Source organism: Anas acuta, chromosome 2 (assembly GCF_963932015.1).
Source record: "Anas acuta chromosome 2, bAnaAcu1.1, whole genome shotgun sequence".
Taxonomy (NCBI): Eukaryota; Metazoa; Chordata; class Aves; order Anseriformes; family Anatidae; genus Anas; species Anas acuta.
In genome coordinates this window covers 60,818,590-60,836,560 of record NC_088980.1, presented here as the reverse complement: position 1 = coordinate 60,836,560, position 17,971 = coordinate 60,818,590, and the positions used below count along the sequence as shown (strand labels likewise).

Here is a 17,971-nt window from a genome sequence, read left to right as displayed (position 1 = left end):
GAAATCTAGCCTTCCCAAAGGACTGGCCACTGTTGTTTGATTGTTTTTGTTAGGATGGCTGTCAGTCATTTAAATTTCATTTCTCTTATTTTCATCAATTTTCATTTGCATAAAGGAAAGGTTCAGTCAACCAGTCAGACAAAACTAAGTATAGTAATTTTTCATTAAACTCTGTCATCAACGAGGGATTCAGATGGAGAAAACCAGCGTGTTAGACAAAAGCTTTATGCAAACCTTTAAGCTGAGACTGAACTGCATCTCTGAAACACAAATCAAGACATGACCTCATATTTGAGTCTCTCTCTGTCCAAACACAGTACTACCCCAAGCACCTGTTTTTCTTCTTGCAACCAGCTTCATAATCTTGTACACACAGAGAATTTCTGGAAATTTTTTAAGGGCTTTGCATAAGCAAATGCTTGCCATTTACAGAAGCAAGAACTGTGCAAGTAGATAACAAGCCTCTGACAACGTCTGGGAGTTGCTAGGTACATGACAAAATAGGGCTTGTTGGAATTTTCCATGTAGTCTCAGGAGCCTATTAGCAGGAAAAGGACTACTGACAAAACGATCTTTCCTGGACCTGGGATGTAATATTTCACAGAAGTAGCAGATGGGGGAGTTCAGAGCAGTGCGGGGGATGTGGAAAGAGATGTTTATTCCCTTTGCACCTTGTACACAGTAGTCTCAGGGAAAAATCAACATCCAACTCCTAACACAAACAAACAGCAACAAAAATGGGGTCGGGGAACAGGGATAGAAGAGAGATTGCCCTAAATCCTGCACTGAGACTGCAGCTTGGGGAATAAAAACCCGAGCAGGGCACCAAGCAAACTGCTGCCTCCCAAGGAGGGACTTCCAAGGAGCCGTGTTGGAGCAGCCTCTGCTGGAGGTTATTTCATTCCTTTTTCCAGAAAGCACTCACCCATTTTAAAACCTGTATAAAATTATTTGCAGCCCAGAACACTGGCAATACAGTCCAATCTCCAACATCAAGAACAAAAGCAAAATCTTCCCACACAAGATTTTACTGACAATTGTTTCTTTTTACCAGATTCTCTTTGTGAAAAGTCATTCTAATTCTCTAGGAATAATTTGCCATATGCTGAAAAAAAAACACCTAATGTCAGTGCATCCTCTGTATTATTTTTTTTTCTAGATTTACTTCAAGCCCCAAAGTACTTTTGTTACACTGCGCAGCCCAAGGTAAAGGGAAACATGAGAGAACAGCAGAGGGATAAAATGTACACCCATCATTGAGAGCTCACTTGCATTCTTGAACATCCATGGATGCCAGAATATTCATCTGCATTTTTCAAAGAGGAAGAAGTTATTTTGGGTGCCACGTCCTTTCAACACCTAATCAGGCCTGATTCCAGCTGTGGTGATTTTTAAGAAGAGATTTATCTACATACTCATCCAAAATCTAAGGAATTGAACACCACTATTTAATCACAGACATACATATGCATGTATTCTCCTGTTCTATTCAACGTGTGCATATACATGCAACATGCATAAACACGAAGAGATAAAAGTCTGAGGATTGCCATTGGTGCGTTGCACAACAGGTCTCTAAAGATTACCATAACTCTGCAATAGCTAGCATTATTTCTAATCTGTCATCGTGTAGAAAAGTAGACAATCACTTACGCTTCCTATCCTACCCATCAACAACCACACATTCAGACAAGTCAGTCTCCAGCTTTATTAATTTACTGGAACTCACTGTCCCATTACAGGGCCCATTAACATGACTGAGAGACAAAATTTAAATATTACAGCCTACACAGTGGGTTACTCTGCCAATTTTGTGTCCTCAGCACAAACCACTAAGCTTCTCAGAGACAAGACGTAACCACTAGAGAAAGCATGTGGATTACTTCATGCTTTAAGAATGCTGTATCTGCCAAAAGGAATTAATTCCCATAGGGCTTCTTCAGTGGATGCTGAATATTTGAGAAGTCTTGCAGAGCAGGGGCAAACCTGTAACATAGCAATGATTTTAACCATATCAGCTTACACTATCCTTAAAAGAAAGTGGTGGGAGGACATGTCAGAGTGAAGGTTGTATGTAAAACATGTCAAGTATTTGACATGTTTTATGCAATGACAATTTGACATTTTTTATGATGCAACACGTGCATCACATCCTTAAAAAAAAAAAAAGCATAGGATATTTAATAGGGCTGGACAAATGTTGGATTTGTTACATAAGACAAGTATCATCCTCTGACTTTTCCTGCATGTGCATGGATTTATGGGTTGAGCTTGGTGCTCTAGCAAGGTAGTACCAGTGCAAGGAGGACAATCACCATTTCTCTCCTAGAGAACACAGAGGGTAACCTAGCATCAATGCAATACTGCCTGTATTCCAGGTCAGATATAAGTTCATTTGGTTTGGGATTTCTAGGAGAAATAATATATTTGCAGCCTCAGTACATTCACTTTCTCCTGTCAGCTCTGTCTCCCACATTAAGGGGACACATAACACCCTTTCTTCTTATCTGTAGCTACTCTCTAGACTTTATCTCGAACTGTTGAACATGCATCAAAGATGAGACCCTTTTTTTTTTTTTTCCTAAAGCCCTGTATCCTGCACAAGATGGCAATCTAGGAGAGGGGAATGAAATACAGTTTCCAAACATTAGACTGGAAAGGTCAGCTGAGGACCAGGTACAGAAAACTGGAAATTGGCAGTTGGTATGAGGTTAAGTATGTGCATACGATACAAGTCCCTTGGAGGAATGAGACTGAAAAATGAGAGGAAAGTAGCTGTCGCTCCCAACAAAGCATTAAGTACAATCTCCCTGCTGTGTTGCTGCATATAAGAAGCTGAGCACTAATTCCATGTTTAATGTTTGGCATTTTACAAGATAAACAGGCAAGCAAATGTCTTCAGTCTGTTCCTTATAGACAGCGTTAGATTTCCACTAATGCAAAGGAATTCATTATAGTATTAGAACTTAAAATTTCCAGGCTTTTCCAGTAAGTCTGATTCCCCTCTTGAGCTGAATCATCATCAGTTATTAGTGAGAGTCTGGAAGCCAAGAAAACTAAGCTAATACAAAACAAGTAAGAAGGTAAAATCCAGTGGTGAGGGCATGTGATGAGACCAAACCCACCTTTGAACAAGGAAAAAGCATGGGGCCAAGTTCAGGGAAAACATCATGAGACACAAGATACTTGGAACAGCAGACTCAGCTGCAGAAAATATGACCAAGGGCTGAACGCAGGTCAGTTGTTTCACAAAATTGTTAGCATTGTTCAACTCTGAAACAGATGCCTTTCTCATCAGCCTTGGAGTACGCTGGCTCCAAAGGACAGTTTGGCTGTAGTCTTATTGAAATTGCTGCCAGATAGTTTATACATATTTCTGCTTTTTTTTTTTTAAAGCTTTTTTACTTTTTTTTTTTTTTTTTAATGTATGTATGCCTAATCAGTGGTTCAAGTTTGCAAATTGGATAATAAATAACAGATCCTCTTTTATTTGTCTTTCTTGCTAACCATAGTGCATTTACCCTAATATCAGGGAGAAAATGTGTATCTGTGTCCTGATTCAAAGGCACTGATTCACCTGATAGCAGGTGAATGCAACAGAGATGAAATGATAGGCATGGCAATCTCACATGTCACGCACACTAAGGAAAAAAAAGGGCTCGACAAGAAATTCCAGACAAGGTCAGACTTTCAACAGTAGACAAATAAGTTATGTAAATATGTTATTTGAGTACTTGCTCCATATGCCAAAAATGTTTAATATTCACAGATAATGAAATATGTTTGAGTCAGAGCAGTTCTGTTGATTCTAGCAATAAATTTAAGAGCCACTGAAACAACAGAGAAGATTTTTTTTTTATTAACCCATTTTACACAACACTTGAAAGATTTTGACTGAAAATAGCAACGCTGATAAGGAAAAGCAGTACTCCACAGACTCATCCAATAGGGAAGCACGCACGGCCATGAGGAAATGCAAAATTTAAACAACAAAGTAGAGATGTTAAAGCATTAAATTATGATAGAAAAGTACCCCACCATAGCTCTGATTCCTGCTCCTTCAGCTGGAAGGGGAACACCAGAAGCACATTTGGCCAAAATCTGTGCTAACCTGTCAGAAATGCTTGCAAGATGTACTTTTGACGTGCTTAACTGTGTAGCTTAATTAAAGAGCTGGGTTAGATCAGCATAATCCTGAAGCACTTACCATCACCAGACAGGCACTGGCCCTGCAACCACATTGTGCATATTTAGTGGAACTGCACAGAAGCACTACTGTTAAGGGCTAGTGAGATTTACACGGTTTAGTAAGAAGAGCATGATTTTCTGATTTAAAGTACCTGACTTGCAAGACAGTGGTTTCTCTCCAGGACAGAGGGCATCACCACATGAATGTAGTGGGAAGAAAAACTGAGCGCTCACATCTGTGCTTTCCACAGAGAGTTCAGGCATAAGAATGAATACCTTACATGGAAACTAAAGTGACAATTTACGTTTAACATGTGCTTCTTATGATATATAAGCCTTTAACAGCTGAAACACAGGAGTCTTTGACATGCACAATCCCTCTCCCTGTTATGAACTACTTAATCAACACGAGGTATCAAAATACATCTCAAGGTACATCTCATTTTAAAAAGCCTCTGAGATCACCTGGAATTCAGTGCTCTTTTAGTTAGGTTTCAGCTATATTCATTTCTAAAGCCTTTCCTATGATGCAGAACACATCTTTAAATGCACGAGATTTCTTTACCTACTTGTTGGACTTTCCTCATGGGCTGTGTTAATATTAGGATGAAAAGCTCTGAATAGGAAGCAGATAAATACATTCCCTGCAGGGCTTGAACAATTTGGATGGACATTTCACCACAGCAGATATTTGAATGCATTAGAAAGATATATAAAATCAGTCACCCCAGGTCACTTCAGAGGCAGTGGAGAGAAGGTGGAACCTCCAGTGAAGAGTCTCGTTCATCTATGATAGACACCTGAAGGTTAAATGAGTCATCCTCATTAAAAGAGTAAGTATTTTAAGTTACGTAAATGTCCTTTGTTTCCAGGACATCCTCAGAGTTCCCATTTGTCCAAGGAATGGTTTATTAATACTTTTGATGTTATTTGGTACCTTGTCCAAGATGGGAAGGCAGCAGAGACATCCAACACAACATGCTTATTCACACTCAGGCACATGATCCGTGAGGGAAACTCTCCTTTCATCTTTCTCCATTGGGAGATTTTATACACACAAACAACATTGCTTTCAACTCTTCCTTAGTTTCCAAATTATCATTTTAACCAAGTATCTTGTATGTTATTTATAAAAGAAAAAGGGTAGCTTATGATTCAGCATTTAAGGCAGGCATGTATGTTAAAACAATTAATCAGTCAACTCTTTCCTGAGTTTCCTCCTTCATTGTTTTTTGGCAGGAACAACTTCAACCATTGGAAAATGATGAAAGAATGCAACTCTCATATTCATTCAATAACTAAAATACAATTAATTTACATTAAATGTTAAAAATGTTGACTCATCTTCCCTCATTCAGTAGGTCCTTCACAAGGGAATTCTCTGTCTAGGAAGCTTAAAAAAAGCCTACTGTATATTTTTTCTATACCTCAGCAAAACTTCTGATTACTGTGCTATCTACCAAACCTCCTGCTTCCTTTGTGAATCCTCTTATGAGCTGGTTTATATATCCAGTTCACTTGGTAAGGCTTCTTTCTTTACCTGAAATTCAGTTGTATAAAAAGACAAACCAGGCATCTTTTTCAAAACTGGAATCTCACACAGAATTTTCAAGACTGGAATTTCAAACTGGAATTTCATGAAAATAGGAACTATGGACATGACTTCTGTATAGCAATCAAATGGTTCCAATAAAGCAAAATGTCATTTTTTTTTTTCCACTTTGGATTTATTTTAAGATCCTAGCTCAGGAAACAATTTTATGGCCAGGCACCCTTTCCTGTATAACAAAATCTTAAATGAGAAATGAGTTCCTCTTCACTGAAGGAGCTTCAGTTTATCACGCTGACATTGGGAAGGTGCTTATGAGAGCTCTTTCTGAGCCGCTTTGGGCTCCCATTTCCCATGCCTAGAGGTGACCGTGCTGTGCTGGAACATGGTGTACGTTCTTGCCTCTCCTTGCAGTCATGCCAGGGCACAACAGATGCACCAGTTTCTCCTGCAAGTGACAGGGCTCCCAGGAAAAGTCTGATTCGATTGCTATCATGGAGATGCTCTAAATGGGTGGTGGTGGGGAACCACCTTCAACTCCTATGCAAAATGTTTTGGAACAGTCATTTAAAGAAGCAATTAAAGTGAAGGAGGCAGGAAGGTCACCAAGTTTTGTACAATACACTCCCTGGAATGAATAATTTCCTGCAGCAATCTAGCTATGTCTTTTAAATACAGTGCCAAAATATGTGTATGTGACTGTGAGTATAGCATTCACTGAAATGAAGAGACCACAGGGGGGATGACTAATACAAAGGGCTAAAATAATTCTTGGTGTAAACCCAAAACATTCCTACACAAACATGGTATCAATGGTGGCAACCAGCAGCAGCATAAATAACTGCTGGAACCACATTTTATTACGTAAAGTACTATCACCAAATATTTGCATCTTCACATGCTGGAACTGTGTATATATGCTTTCAGAGCCAAGACCTGCAACTTCAAAAGACACAAACTAAACGATTTTAAACTAGCTGCCAACAAACAAGGGGTTTTCTACATCAAGATAAATACAAAGGTTTGCCTTAGTAAGTGGAGCATGTACTAGTGAGCCTGAGAATCTCATGAGGTACTTCAAAGAGCACTCACACACAGCTACCATTTCAGAGAGCTCTGGCAGTCTCCCTTTGTATACAGTTTTAAACATCAGCAGTGCAGTTGCCAAAGCATCATATTCTTATGCTGGAGTATAGCAAACTATATATAATAAGCAGGCAGAAATTACATTTATGTTTTTAAAAGTGCAAAGATCTCTCAAAGATGCAACTGAAGAAAAAATACACACAGCCTGGGACCTTTCACAAGACGGTAAGCTCTAACTCTTCTCTTGCACGTTTTCCTGCTCCTCATAGATGTTACTGTGCAAATGGCAGGAAGAAGAATGACATGGGTGCTACACAAAACTGGCCTTAAAAATGTAACCTGTCATCAGCCACGAAGGACTTGAGACTCTGGAACTCACTCCATTTTACTTTTTCAACATTCACATGAATAAAATCATGTTTATTTCAAGAGCTTTCCTTATTGAACATGACAGGCTACTCTACAGTCCCATGCTCAGGCAGCCATTAACTTCAAAGGCAACTTGCAAAGTGAATTTTTTTCAATTCCTCCATGCTTCTGAATTTCCAGCCCAGCTTTTACTGATATCCAGTTTTCATACAGGCACAATCCAGGTCTCACCTGCTCAGACAGAAGGAATGGAAAAGTATGAAATAAATATGCCAAGCATAATAGGACAACTGGAGGAGATTTGTTTGTCCTTCCAAGAGAAGGATTCTTTCCTTTGGTCTCAAACCAAAGAGTGAGGGGAAAACTGGGCCAGGAGCGAGAGACTTGAGATAACTAGCACTCTCAAGGTGAGCAGAAGCAGGACTCACAAGACCAAAGTTTAACCCATTTCTTTCTGGAGATAAATATCAAAGACTTAGTGGAAACTCAAGAAGAATAGATTTATTTATTTTTTATATTGTCAGCGGAGACAGGCAGATGCTTTTACAAAGTTACTTCTATGCCTACTTCTCTCCATTAATTACTAGTAATACAACATTGTAATTAAAAATATTCTATTACTAGCAATTACTACAACAGTCATTATTACACTTAGGTATCAAAATTTACATGCTGGGAGTAACTTTCTCATCAGAAAACTGAAGACTGTACTTCTTTTCTTCTCCCTTTTTTTCTCAGAATTTCCCTTTATTTCATCATCCAGACTTCAAACTCTTTGAAGAGAATGAGCTTCAATGCGTGCACCTCAGTTTCTAACAGGATTCCTATTTCAGTAATGTTAACTTTTTTTTTTTCATCCTCGGTGTTGATTCATCTAAACATGCTCACAGAATCATTGCTTGCTGGCCTGCATGATGCTTAGAACATAGAAGAGTTCAGTTCAAGGGACCTACAAAGATCTCGTCCAACTGCCTGATCTCTTTAGGGCTAACCAAATGTTAAAGCGTGTTATTGGTGGCATTGTCCAGACACCTCTTGAACAATGACAGGCACAGAGCATCAACCACCCCTCTAGAAAGCCTGTTCCAGTGTTTACCATGCTCATGGTAAAGAATTCTTTCCTTATATCCAGTCTGAACCTACCCAGCGCAGCTTTGTGCCATTTCCTCATGTCCTGTAATCAGCGACCAGGAAATAGAGACCAGCGCCTCCTTCTGCACTTCACCTCCTCGGGACATTGTAGGAGGACGCTGCAAGGAGGTCTCCTCTAAGCCTTCTCCTCTCCAGACTAGACATGTTTCATGTCCTCATAGGACATGCCTTCCAGCCCTCTTACCAGCTTTGTTGCCCTCCTCTGGACACTTTCAAGGACCTTAACATCCTTGTTTATATTGTGCCCAGCGTTACACACAGTATACAAGGTGAGGCTACACCAATGCCAAATATAGCAGCAGAATGCTTGCAGTAGCAGCTAGCTTATTCCAAAAATACATGAGTGCATGGGGCCCTTGTTACCAGAATTAAAGCTGCACGGTGTGAACCAGGACAATTATCTGAACGACTTGTCAGCCCTGCAGAGCCTGGTTCCTCCAGAGGAGGGGTGAGGATCATCTGCTTGCATTGCAACTGGCTTCTGGTTTAAACAAATTATGTCTCCAGTTGTTGGTCCCTTGTTCCTCATAATTGTGTTCACCTTTGCTGGAAATAAAATAAGTGGGAATGCAACAATCCTATCCAGTTTCATAAAGCCAGCATTGGGGCAATCCTGGATTTATTGCTAATTTATCAACAGCTTCAGGAAATACTCTGCTTAATTTGGTAGGAACTCCCATAGTGAAAATTTTTCTGGATGCCCTGGAAAGCAGCTTCTTGGCTGGCAAGTCAAGTAGTGCTTCCCTTGCTCTCCAAATTATCTGGATACCCAAAGGAAATTATTAATCTTTCAGTTCAAAACCAAAACACAGACAAGTATAATGAGCCTTGTTTTCCTTTGTGAAAAAAACAGATAATCAGTGGCTTAAAGAGCAGAGAATCTTCATTTCTGTTAACACTATCTCTCCTGTACTCTAGGTGAAGCTTTCAGTGTCATCACCTGTACTGTGACAATCCTAACACTTTTACCAACAAGCTCAGGTATTTCATTAATTATGTTTTTAACCTGCCTTAAAACTTCTCCAAGAGAGCAAATACAAAAATACATAAAAGCAGTTTGTCTTACTGGCTTCCAAAACATCATCTACCACTGCAGACTGACAAATACTATGCAAAATCAATGTCAGTGGTGAAATTTACTAGTTAAATTCACTTGCAAAATTTCTAACATTTCCATGTTGTTTAAAATTTCTGAAAGGGGTATATTCAATTGTTAAGTCTCTAATTTTCTTTCAATTATCAATTCTCTTCTATTTCTGGATTTTACTGTTTACTTATTTCCTTTCCTTTATGGGGGTTTTGTTGGGGATTTGTGCTGCATAAACTCCCTAGACTCCCTTGAAAAGAGTCTGAACATCTCTAAAGTGGAGCTCCGGATGTCAAAATATCTTTGTGACCTGAATTCCTCTGAAAGAAAATCTTAAAGTAGTTTCTGCAATAAAGCAAAAGCTTAGAGCAACAGGAACAGAGGAAGCATGAGGGCTGTCATTTCCTGCAGGAGCAGCAAGGTAATAATTCATATTAACACCTCCCAGAGATGTAGACCATTCCAGCAGGCCACATGTGACTTTTTTCCTTTTATTATTTTTTGTGATGGAATGAAAGGCTAGATCAGTCAACACAATATGAAGGAATTAGCTCCTGGCATTATCCTGTGAGGTTTATGTATATCTGAGACACAAACTCATACTTACTATGCTTTTTTACCCATAAGTTTCCCTACCATACTACACACTAGAGAAGTGCCGAAAGCCTCATTAGCTTTAAAAAAGAAAAAAAAAAAAAAAAAGAGAGAGGAAATAAAGAAAAAAAAAAAAAGCAAAAGCATAATGTCACCAAATCTCAAATGCTGTATCAACAGTTTAAGTTACAGATAAGTGACAATTCCTGATCTGCTGTTTTACTGACAGTCACTCTGAAAGGTCCAGTAACACTGACACCTAGGCCAGCTGGAGAAATGTGTAATTACAGAACCCTTTGTGCTGTCTGAAAGGACTCTATAACCTTTGCTACAGCCTGGTTTCTCATAAGTTCAAAGTAAACAAAAGCTTGAAAACATTAATAAATAGGCATACAAAAATGCTTTTGAAAAATATCTGTTCAAACTCATTTTCCAAAGGTCATTCAAATCTGCAGATTTTAGTTTTGATTTTTTGTTGTTGTTGTATAGTTGGTATGAGAAAGCATGAAAAAGTGCACGATTTTAGTTTTCTTTTCAGTCAATAAAAACTCAGTGGGAGACAGGCAAGAGAGAAGAGCAGGATGCTTTTCTTGTTACAATACTAGGACACAGGAGACGTGGGTTCAGTGCCCATCTCTGACATAAATTTCCTCTGTGGCCTAAGGCAAACTATTTTTTTTTTCAATTATTTATCTGTAAAGCAGGGATAGCCACTAACCCAGACAGGATTTGCTTGGATAACATTTATGGACATGTCAGAGGTGCTCAGGAAATCATGTATTAGACTCCTACTGACCATATATTCCAAAGCATTGGTTGAAATAATACAGGGTACACCAGCATTTCATGAAGATACATAAAGCCACACGTGCCTACTACTACCCTTCAGCCTACAAGGCAAATAAGTCTCACAACAGTAGTTGGAAATTTCTACAAATATAATTCAAAAAGTAGAAGAAAAATGTCAGATAATGCTGGTAAAAACACAACAGTTGTTGCAGAAAAAGGATGCAAACCCTACAAGCATTTACTAGCATGGTACCTGATGCCACACTGACCAGCTGGACCTCCTCTAGATAAGCCATAGCATGCATAGCATGCAACAACAGCAATAAAAAACATGAAGCTCTTTTACAAGTTAAATGCATGATTTAAGGCTCTTGCCTCTTTTTTTTTTCTTCTAATAGCTATTCAAAACTATATAGGCCATCCTAACCTTGTCAGTGCAACTTGGGGTCTTGAGTAGAAACAATGAAAATTGTTTGGAAATTACTCCTTGTATACCTTGTGGGTAGCATACAGCTAATTTAAGCATGCAAAACAGGTGTCTTGTCTAAGACAATTTGCTCTGATTTCTAGAAGAGTCAGCATCAAAAAGCAATCAATGCCTGGAAGGAATTCAACACACCCTCAATTAGACAGGCTGAATTTGCTATCCCTCTCTCTTGGCTGCCCAGGAGAACATAGGATGGGTGACTCAAGAGGAGACAGAGTCCAGGCAGAGAAAATCTGTTACGGAGACTCCCACCTCTCTGGTGGGGTTGTAAGCACATGACATGTGACCACAGATATGCGTTCAGGCAGCATACAGAGATGGGACAAAACAAGGACATGGGTCAGGATCCTCTGATAGGCAATGTGGCAAAGGGAATGTGGATTTCCACATACATGGCTGGACTAAATGAAACACTGAAATGCAATGTCAAGGAAAAAAGAGACATAGGATGGAGTATTATTTCAGTCTAGCTGGAGAATCAACTCAGTTTATACAATGCTGGTGCCTCATCCAATATCCTAAATCTGTTTCTGTCTTGAGCCCCATCTGTGATCCATATATATACCATACCTATCAATAGCACAGATCTTAGAAACCTGCTCAGAAAGGTCTTACTAGATCTGTATTCATATTAATTCAGTAACACAGTTACCTGTGTATGAGGGCAGATTATACCTTTCAGCCTAAAAGGCTAGAAAAGTAGCTAGCCACAAAGAAAGTATAATATTTCTATTCAAGTAAACAATGAGCTGAAGGAAAGAGATGGTTTTGTCTCATAAAAACAGATTACTCTGAAATTCAACAATAAATTTACCTCAGGAGTGAGGTTTCCCTCTGTTGGCCACCACAGTATAAATGACGGTATTTTAGTGGTTTAACAAAAGCTTTGGAAGTAATAAATATTAAAAATGAAATCTAAGAATGTGTCTTTACCACAAATTATTTTGGTTTTCTTTGTAGTTGACACAAAATCATCTTCTGAAAAACATTATGTTGAAAGAATAAATTTCTCTTAATAAATTCTTACATTGGTTAAAAGAACAGTCAGAAAGAGTAAACTATAATACAGAATATAGGAAAATATACACTGATAATGCATGCAGATCTAGCCAGTGTTTTTGAAGATGATCCTAGAAAAAACAGGGAACATAAGTAGGCTTGGTAACACATCCTGCTGATATATCACATGCACCACTTAACCAGAGTGGACTCTGAAAGTAAGACTCGATCCTCTTTAGAGGCATGACTCTGGGAAGTGTTCTCCACATTTCCTTCAGAATTAGCCTGATCCAGTTTTACACATGATAGGAAACCACGAACACAACCAGCTGCTTGCCCTAGGTGAGAAGGAGCAGTCAACAGCTCGGAAGAGATCAGCTGCTTTTGAAGATCTGTCCTCAGCTACGAAGAACCTTTTTTTGTCTCAAAATAAATAAATAAATAACCCAATTAGTCAACTCATCTAGTTCTGCTGGACATTTTTTGTTTCAGACATTAATAGGTCTCAGCATCTCTCTGGGCTCAACGCACATTGTAATATACTCACCATCATCTGCTGAACATGAAATATTTCAGCTCCAGTAGCAGAAAGGCGGTTTGGAAATGAAATGTCAAGAAAAGCGCCAGGAAGAGTGCTTGGTCCAGCATTGTAAACCTATAAAAAATATGCATATAAGTGTATAAAAAACTAAAACATATATGACTGCTCATAAATGGGAAAAAATGTACAACCAGAGCTGGGAGAATAGGTAAATTTGAAAAAATCTAATCTTATGCCTGCTTTTCAATCTTTTCAGACAAAATCTTCTTTTGTAAGTACCAAGATAAAATCAAAGGTTTAATTTATCTAAAAGTCTTTAACCACAGCTCATGTATCAAGTGAGAAACAGTTTTGCAGGATAATTACCAGTCACCAATACAAATAGCATATGACATTATCTTATGTACAGATACTTGTATATTGCAAGTACTCTTTGAGAGTCTAAAAGACTGTAAAAAACACTGCTGTCTCTACCAACATTTTCATTTCCATCTGGTAACCACTGCATTATATTCTGCATGTGTTTTATTATGGAGCAGAACCCAAAGTAATGTTGACTTTAACTAGGGTTTGCTGAACTGAGTTGTCAGGAAATGCATGTGAACAACTTCCATTCAAGATCTGGGGTTTCCAATTAAATTAAACTCTTAGTGGAAAACTTTGGCTTTCTATCAAATCCCCCACAACTTTTCAACAAAAGAATTTCTAGTCCACCACTAAAAAGTATCCAGTGAAAATTCCAAAATTTGTGGATTTTTGCTAAAGAGAAAAAAAAAATCCATGGAAATCTGTCTACAAAAATAAGTTTTTATGTCTATCTACATTTTTTTTTTAATCAGGAAAAATATTTCCTGGTGGTTTCTAACAACACATGCATAAGTGCATCCATTAAAAGCATTAAGCCTGTTAGAATATTTACCTACACTGAGATAGTACTGTCAAAAAATGTAGCAATCAGTGCTTCAATTGTGTAAAGTACTGATATTAAAAACAACAACTTTTCGTTCTTCAAACTCTGTTTATATTTGAAGAAATGCCTGACTGATAAAGAGAATCAGTTCACAATGCCAAATCCTTACAAAAACCCTGAGGCTCCAGGCAGGGGGAGCAATCCCACTACAATAGAGCATGGTAAAAGCTTCATGAAATACAAACATAATGTTTCATGTAAAACATTTAAAAAATCTTGATTATTTCACTGAGATCAGTTATCAGACTTAAGGAAGAAAAGACATTTTCAGTGAACATCGTGTTACCAAAAAAAATGATGCATACATCTCTTCCCGTATTAAAATTTGACATGGTATAGATTTTCACATATAAAAAAACCCTATAAAGTATTTTTGCACTTTTGTAAATCATCTTTCTATTTTTTTGGGGGGTTAAGAAACTATTACTTTTCTCCATCTGGAAGAGATTAATAAGTGACAGGCAAACCATTAAAAACAATTAAGCAGTAATACAAACCATGCTTTGCCCATTATGAAACTTTACCCTTTCTGACACAGCTATGAGGTTTATCACGTTACTAGAGAGCAGATCTGTGACTTGTTACAGCATAATTTTCTACTTCTATATGGAAAATAACTTTTTAATATTGCAGTTTACAAGTGTGTGCATGATACACAAGAGGATGGGGGAGGACAAATGGTGGGTCTGCCAATATATAGGTTTTCTCTTCCTTACCTGTTATCACTTTGTTTTATTGAAAATAATAATCTAGTTAAAGCATCAGTACATCTGTTCTTTATCTGCTTCTAACCACTAACTGGCTGGGGAAGACCTATAAAACCTCAAGAATTAAATCAGAATCACAAGAATTAATAGCCTGGTTCACAAAAAGCTTTAATGTCCTGAAATCCTGTTTTCACTCCTTTTCAGTAAATAGCTAAGGGCACTGCTTGACAGTGGGGGCTTAATTGCTCTGGAACACAGTCTGTCCGTGGAGGCAGACATGTGTTATTCATTATAAGCCGAGTGGCATTCATGCCTAGGAGAACAGAAAGGGGAAAAAAGGCGAAAGACTATTTTTCACTATAAATAATTCCCACACCTCTGCCTTATTTATCATTCCCTAGTTCCATCTAGTGGTCAAAGAGGATGTGAAGTGGTTGTAATAGAGACAGCCATGGCAGTGAGACAAGTTCATTTTGGTCCCACTGCAAGAGCTTGTTACAATAAATGCTCCATATGTTTTACAACTTCAGGAACCCAACAAAATGTCAAGTGAAATTTAATCTGTAGATAATACTTGAATAACGCTGATATGCTGAGACATATAATGAAACCTTCTCACACCATATTTTTAGTGTTACATTCTCTTCCCTGTGCTATGCTCCCATTAGTAATGCTATAAACATTTTCATACCAGGGGCATTTGGCAAAGTTGGAATCCCTTGCATAGTATGTGCTCATTCTCATGGATGTAGGCTGCCCAATCCTCTGCTCCATGACCAAGCTGCTAAAAAGAATTATTCCTCCTTTCTGAACCTGGGACTGCATCTAAGATGTGGCACTTCAGTAACTAGAGTTCTTTACTCAGCATGTGATGAAAGGTAAAATAGAAACAAACAGTAGCAGCTTCATTCCTATGTAAGTGAGATGCCCTATTTGTAATCCTTGTAATAATATACTCAGATAAGGAAATGCACCATCCCTGCACACTGTAAATATGGCATCCACTCAAGAATGCATTGCAGAGCATACTGCGATATGGAAACATGCACTAAAGCCCATACCACACTCAGAATAAAAGAGATATAAAATTAGAATGTGCTGTCAAGCAGGAAAGCAGTACAAAAAAAAAAAAAAAAGAAAAAAAAAGGATCAATTGATCAGTTTTACCTGCAGTGTGAAGTTGAGAGACTGGAAAAGGCATTCGTGGTTTTCTAGCTGAACAAAGTTGGATGCTTCCACAGAATCACCATAGAAAAAGGAAGTAGGAAAGACTTCTCTGAAAGATCAAGAAACGTATTTATTAAGTTGTGCTTGTCACCAAAATTAAATATATTTGTTGGCTCTGAATCTCACCTCTTGCTTTCTGGCCATGGGAAATTCTATGGAACCATTTTACATTAATCTATTATTTGTGATTTGATTTCCTCTTGACAATACTAGACTACATAAACAGCATCTCAGCTGACCAGGCTTAATATCCCAGCACCAACTGAAATGTATTTCTTTTGATAACATCTCTCTTTTTATCTTTTCCTATCACAAAACCTCTTCTCAGGGCCCATGGGCTCTGCCAATAATAATTTATGCAAGTTCTTTAGCTTGTGTAACACAGGAAGTCATTGCACTACCAAGTTAGTCTGAAGAAGTTACTAACAGGATTACTTTCAGTAACATATTCATTAAACTAACATTTCATTTTTATTTACTGTTAAAAGAGCATTTCATGAATAAACCCCTCATTAGCTATCCCTACCTTTATGAGTTACAGATGGTTAAAGGGAAGAACAGAGGGGATATGACTTGCTTAGAGCTGCAGTGGCAAAGGCCAAGTTCTCTCAACTACTCTTACCACCTTATTACAACGTAAAACACAGTAGGGTTTTATCAGAAAAAACTTGGAAGCACCACAGAGTACTGTGAAATCCTAGAGAGGAGGACCAGGAGTGCTTTAAGCATTCTTTGTGCCTCCTCCTACTCTTAGGCTGCTCCACTGGCTGGAAAGGGTCCTGGTGTAATTTCAGACAGACCTCAGCCAGGGTTTGCCTAAACTCTGCTTTGTTCCTTGGCTGTCCTTTTGATCAGACTATTTTGAGATAGGATTTTAAGCCTGTTTAGCTACATTTCCTTTTTTTTTTTCCTGGTTTCCTGACCTGCCTCCTGTGCCAGGGATTGCTAGGGCAAGCAGCAGGAGACAAATTTTACTCCTCCCATCTATAGTGTTGTGCCAGAAGGCTTCTCCCAAATGTGGGACAAGCCCTTCAGGGCTATTTATGACCAGGGATGAAGGTTGCTCTTGCAGCCTCAAATGCAGGATAGCTAATAAAATTAAGCTTTAAAAACATACTGTCTGAAAAAGAGTATTACTAGTATTACCTAGTATTGCCTGGGAATGCTGTACCCTCCAACAAACCAAACTTTTCCCCAGTAGTTGGACATTTCCATGAACTTGAATCAACTAAGCTTTGTATATGGGAAAGGAGAAAATAATCCACATAGCCACTTGGGTGGGGCTGACAACTTCAGAGACCCTGTGGTTTTAAGAGGTATATTCTGAAGAGAAAGAAAGAAGCCCAATCTGTATCAGTGTTTTCCACCTGCAGTATTCTGTAAGTGCGGAGCAGAGATCTAGACACATTATTTCTTTCATATCTGTAAACCTGTATAAAATCCGTGTCAAAGCATCAAGAAGCAAAGGATACAGAGTTAAATTTCTACACAATCCGTAAGTGTGAAAGCATTCAAAAGCTTTCAGAGCATGCTACTAGGACTGTGTTCTCAGTATATAGAAGATTTTCGTCCTTGCTAATCATCTTGTGACATCTGACAGTACTCTTCATTTCTCTGAGCAAGCTCAGACATATCTTCCACACATTCTGACTTCTGCGGCAATAAATAAAGGATTTTATTGCTATGCAATATGAGGGGAAATCATCTTTATATGGTAAAATCTAGACCTGGCCATGAATTTGAGTACACCCAGCCTTTCAGTCAAATCACATGCCAGTGCAGGTAACCTTCTTTCCTCTGTTTCTGTTAACCACTGTCCTCTCCCAGGGACTGGGCATGTGCTATATAAGTATTACAGTCAAAGGGTGAGTGATGTTCCTCGGCTGGTATTCAGACGCTTTGCAGAATAGGAAGCAGAGAGAGTGGGAAAGGAGACAGAAGCAGAAGCAAATTCTGATTGTGAAATTAAACAGAAAGGCAAACAGCTAGACTCCACCAAGATCCTTACAATCCCAGAACATTTGACCCTAACCTTTGGCCTGGTGATTCTCAACCATATCTTTAAAGGCATGCCCTAAAGAACAAGAGGCAATTTGCTTTTTCTATTTTTGTTTTATTTTAAGGTCCATCATATCCACAAAACCACGTGAATTCAAATATAGTCACTAAAATACCTATTATAAATGAGATGACAACTAATCAGTGCTAGCTAGAACGGAGTGAGAA

At 38.4% G+C, this 17,971-nt stretch overlaps 1 protein-coding gene across 4 annotated transcripts in view; it reads right to left on the bottom strand.

Moving 5' to 3' along the window:
* Window positions 1-17,971, bottom strand: part of ITGA9 (integrin subunit alpha 9) — a 223,383-nt gene that overhangs the window by 34,054 nt on the left and 171,358 nt on the right. For all 4 annotated transcript variants that reach the window (XM_068675025.1, XM_068675026.1, XM_068675027.1 and 1 more), the window contains exons 22-23: window positions 15,686-15,794; window positions 12,848-12,955 (exon numbers count right to left, since the gene is read on the bottom strand). In XM_068675025.1, coding sequence (XP_068531126.1) covers window positions 12,848-12,955; window positions 15,686-15,794 — 217 coding nt within the window. The remainder of the gene's footprint in view (window positions 1-12,847; window positions 12,956-15,685; window positions 15,795-17,971) is intronic.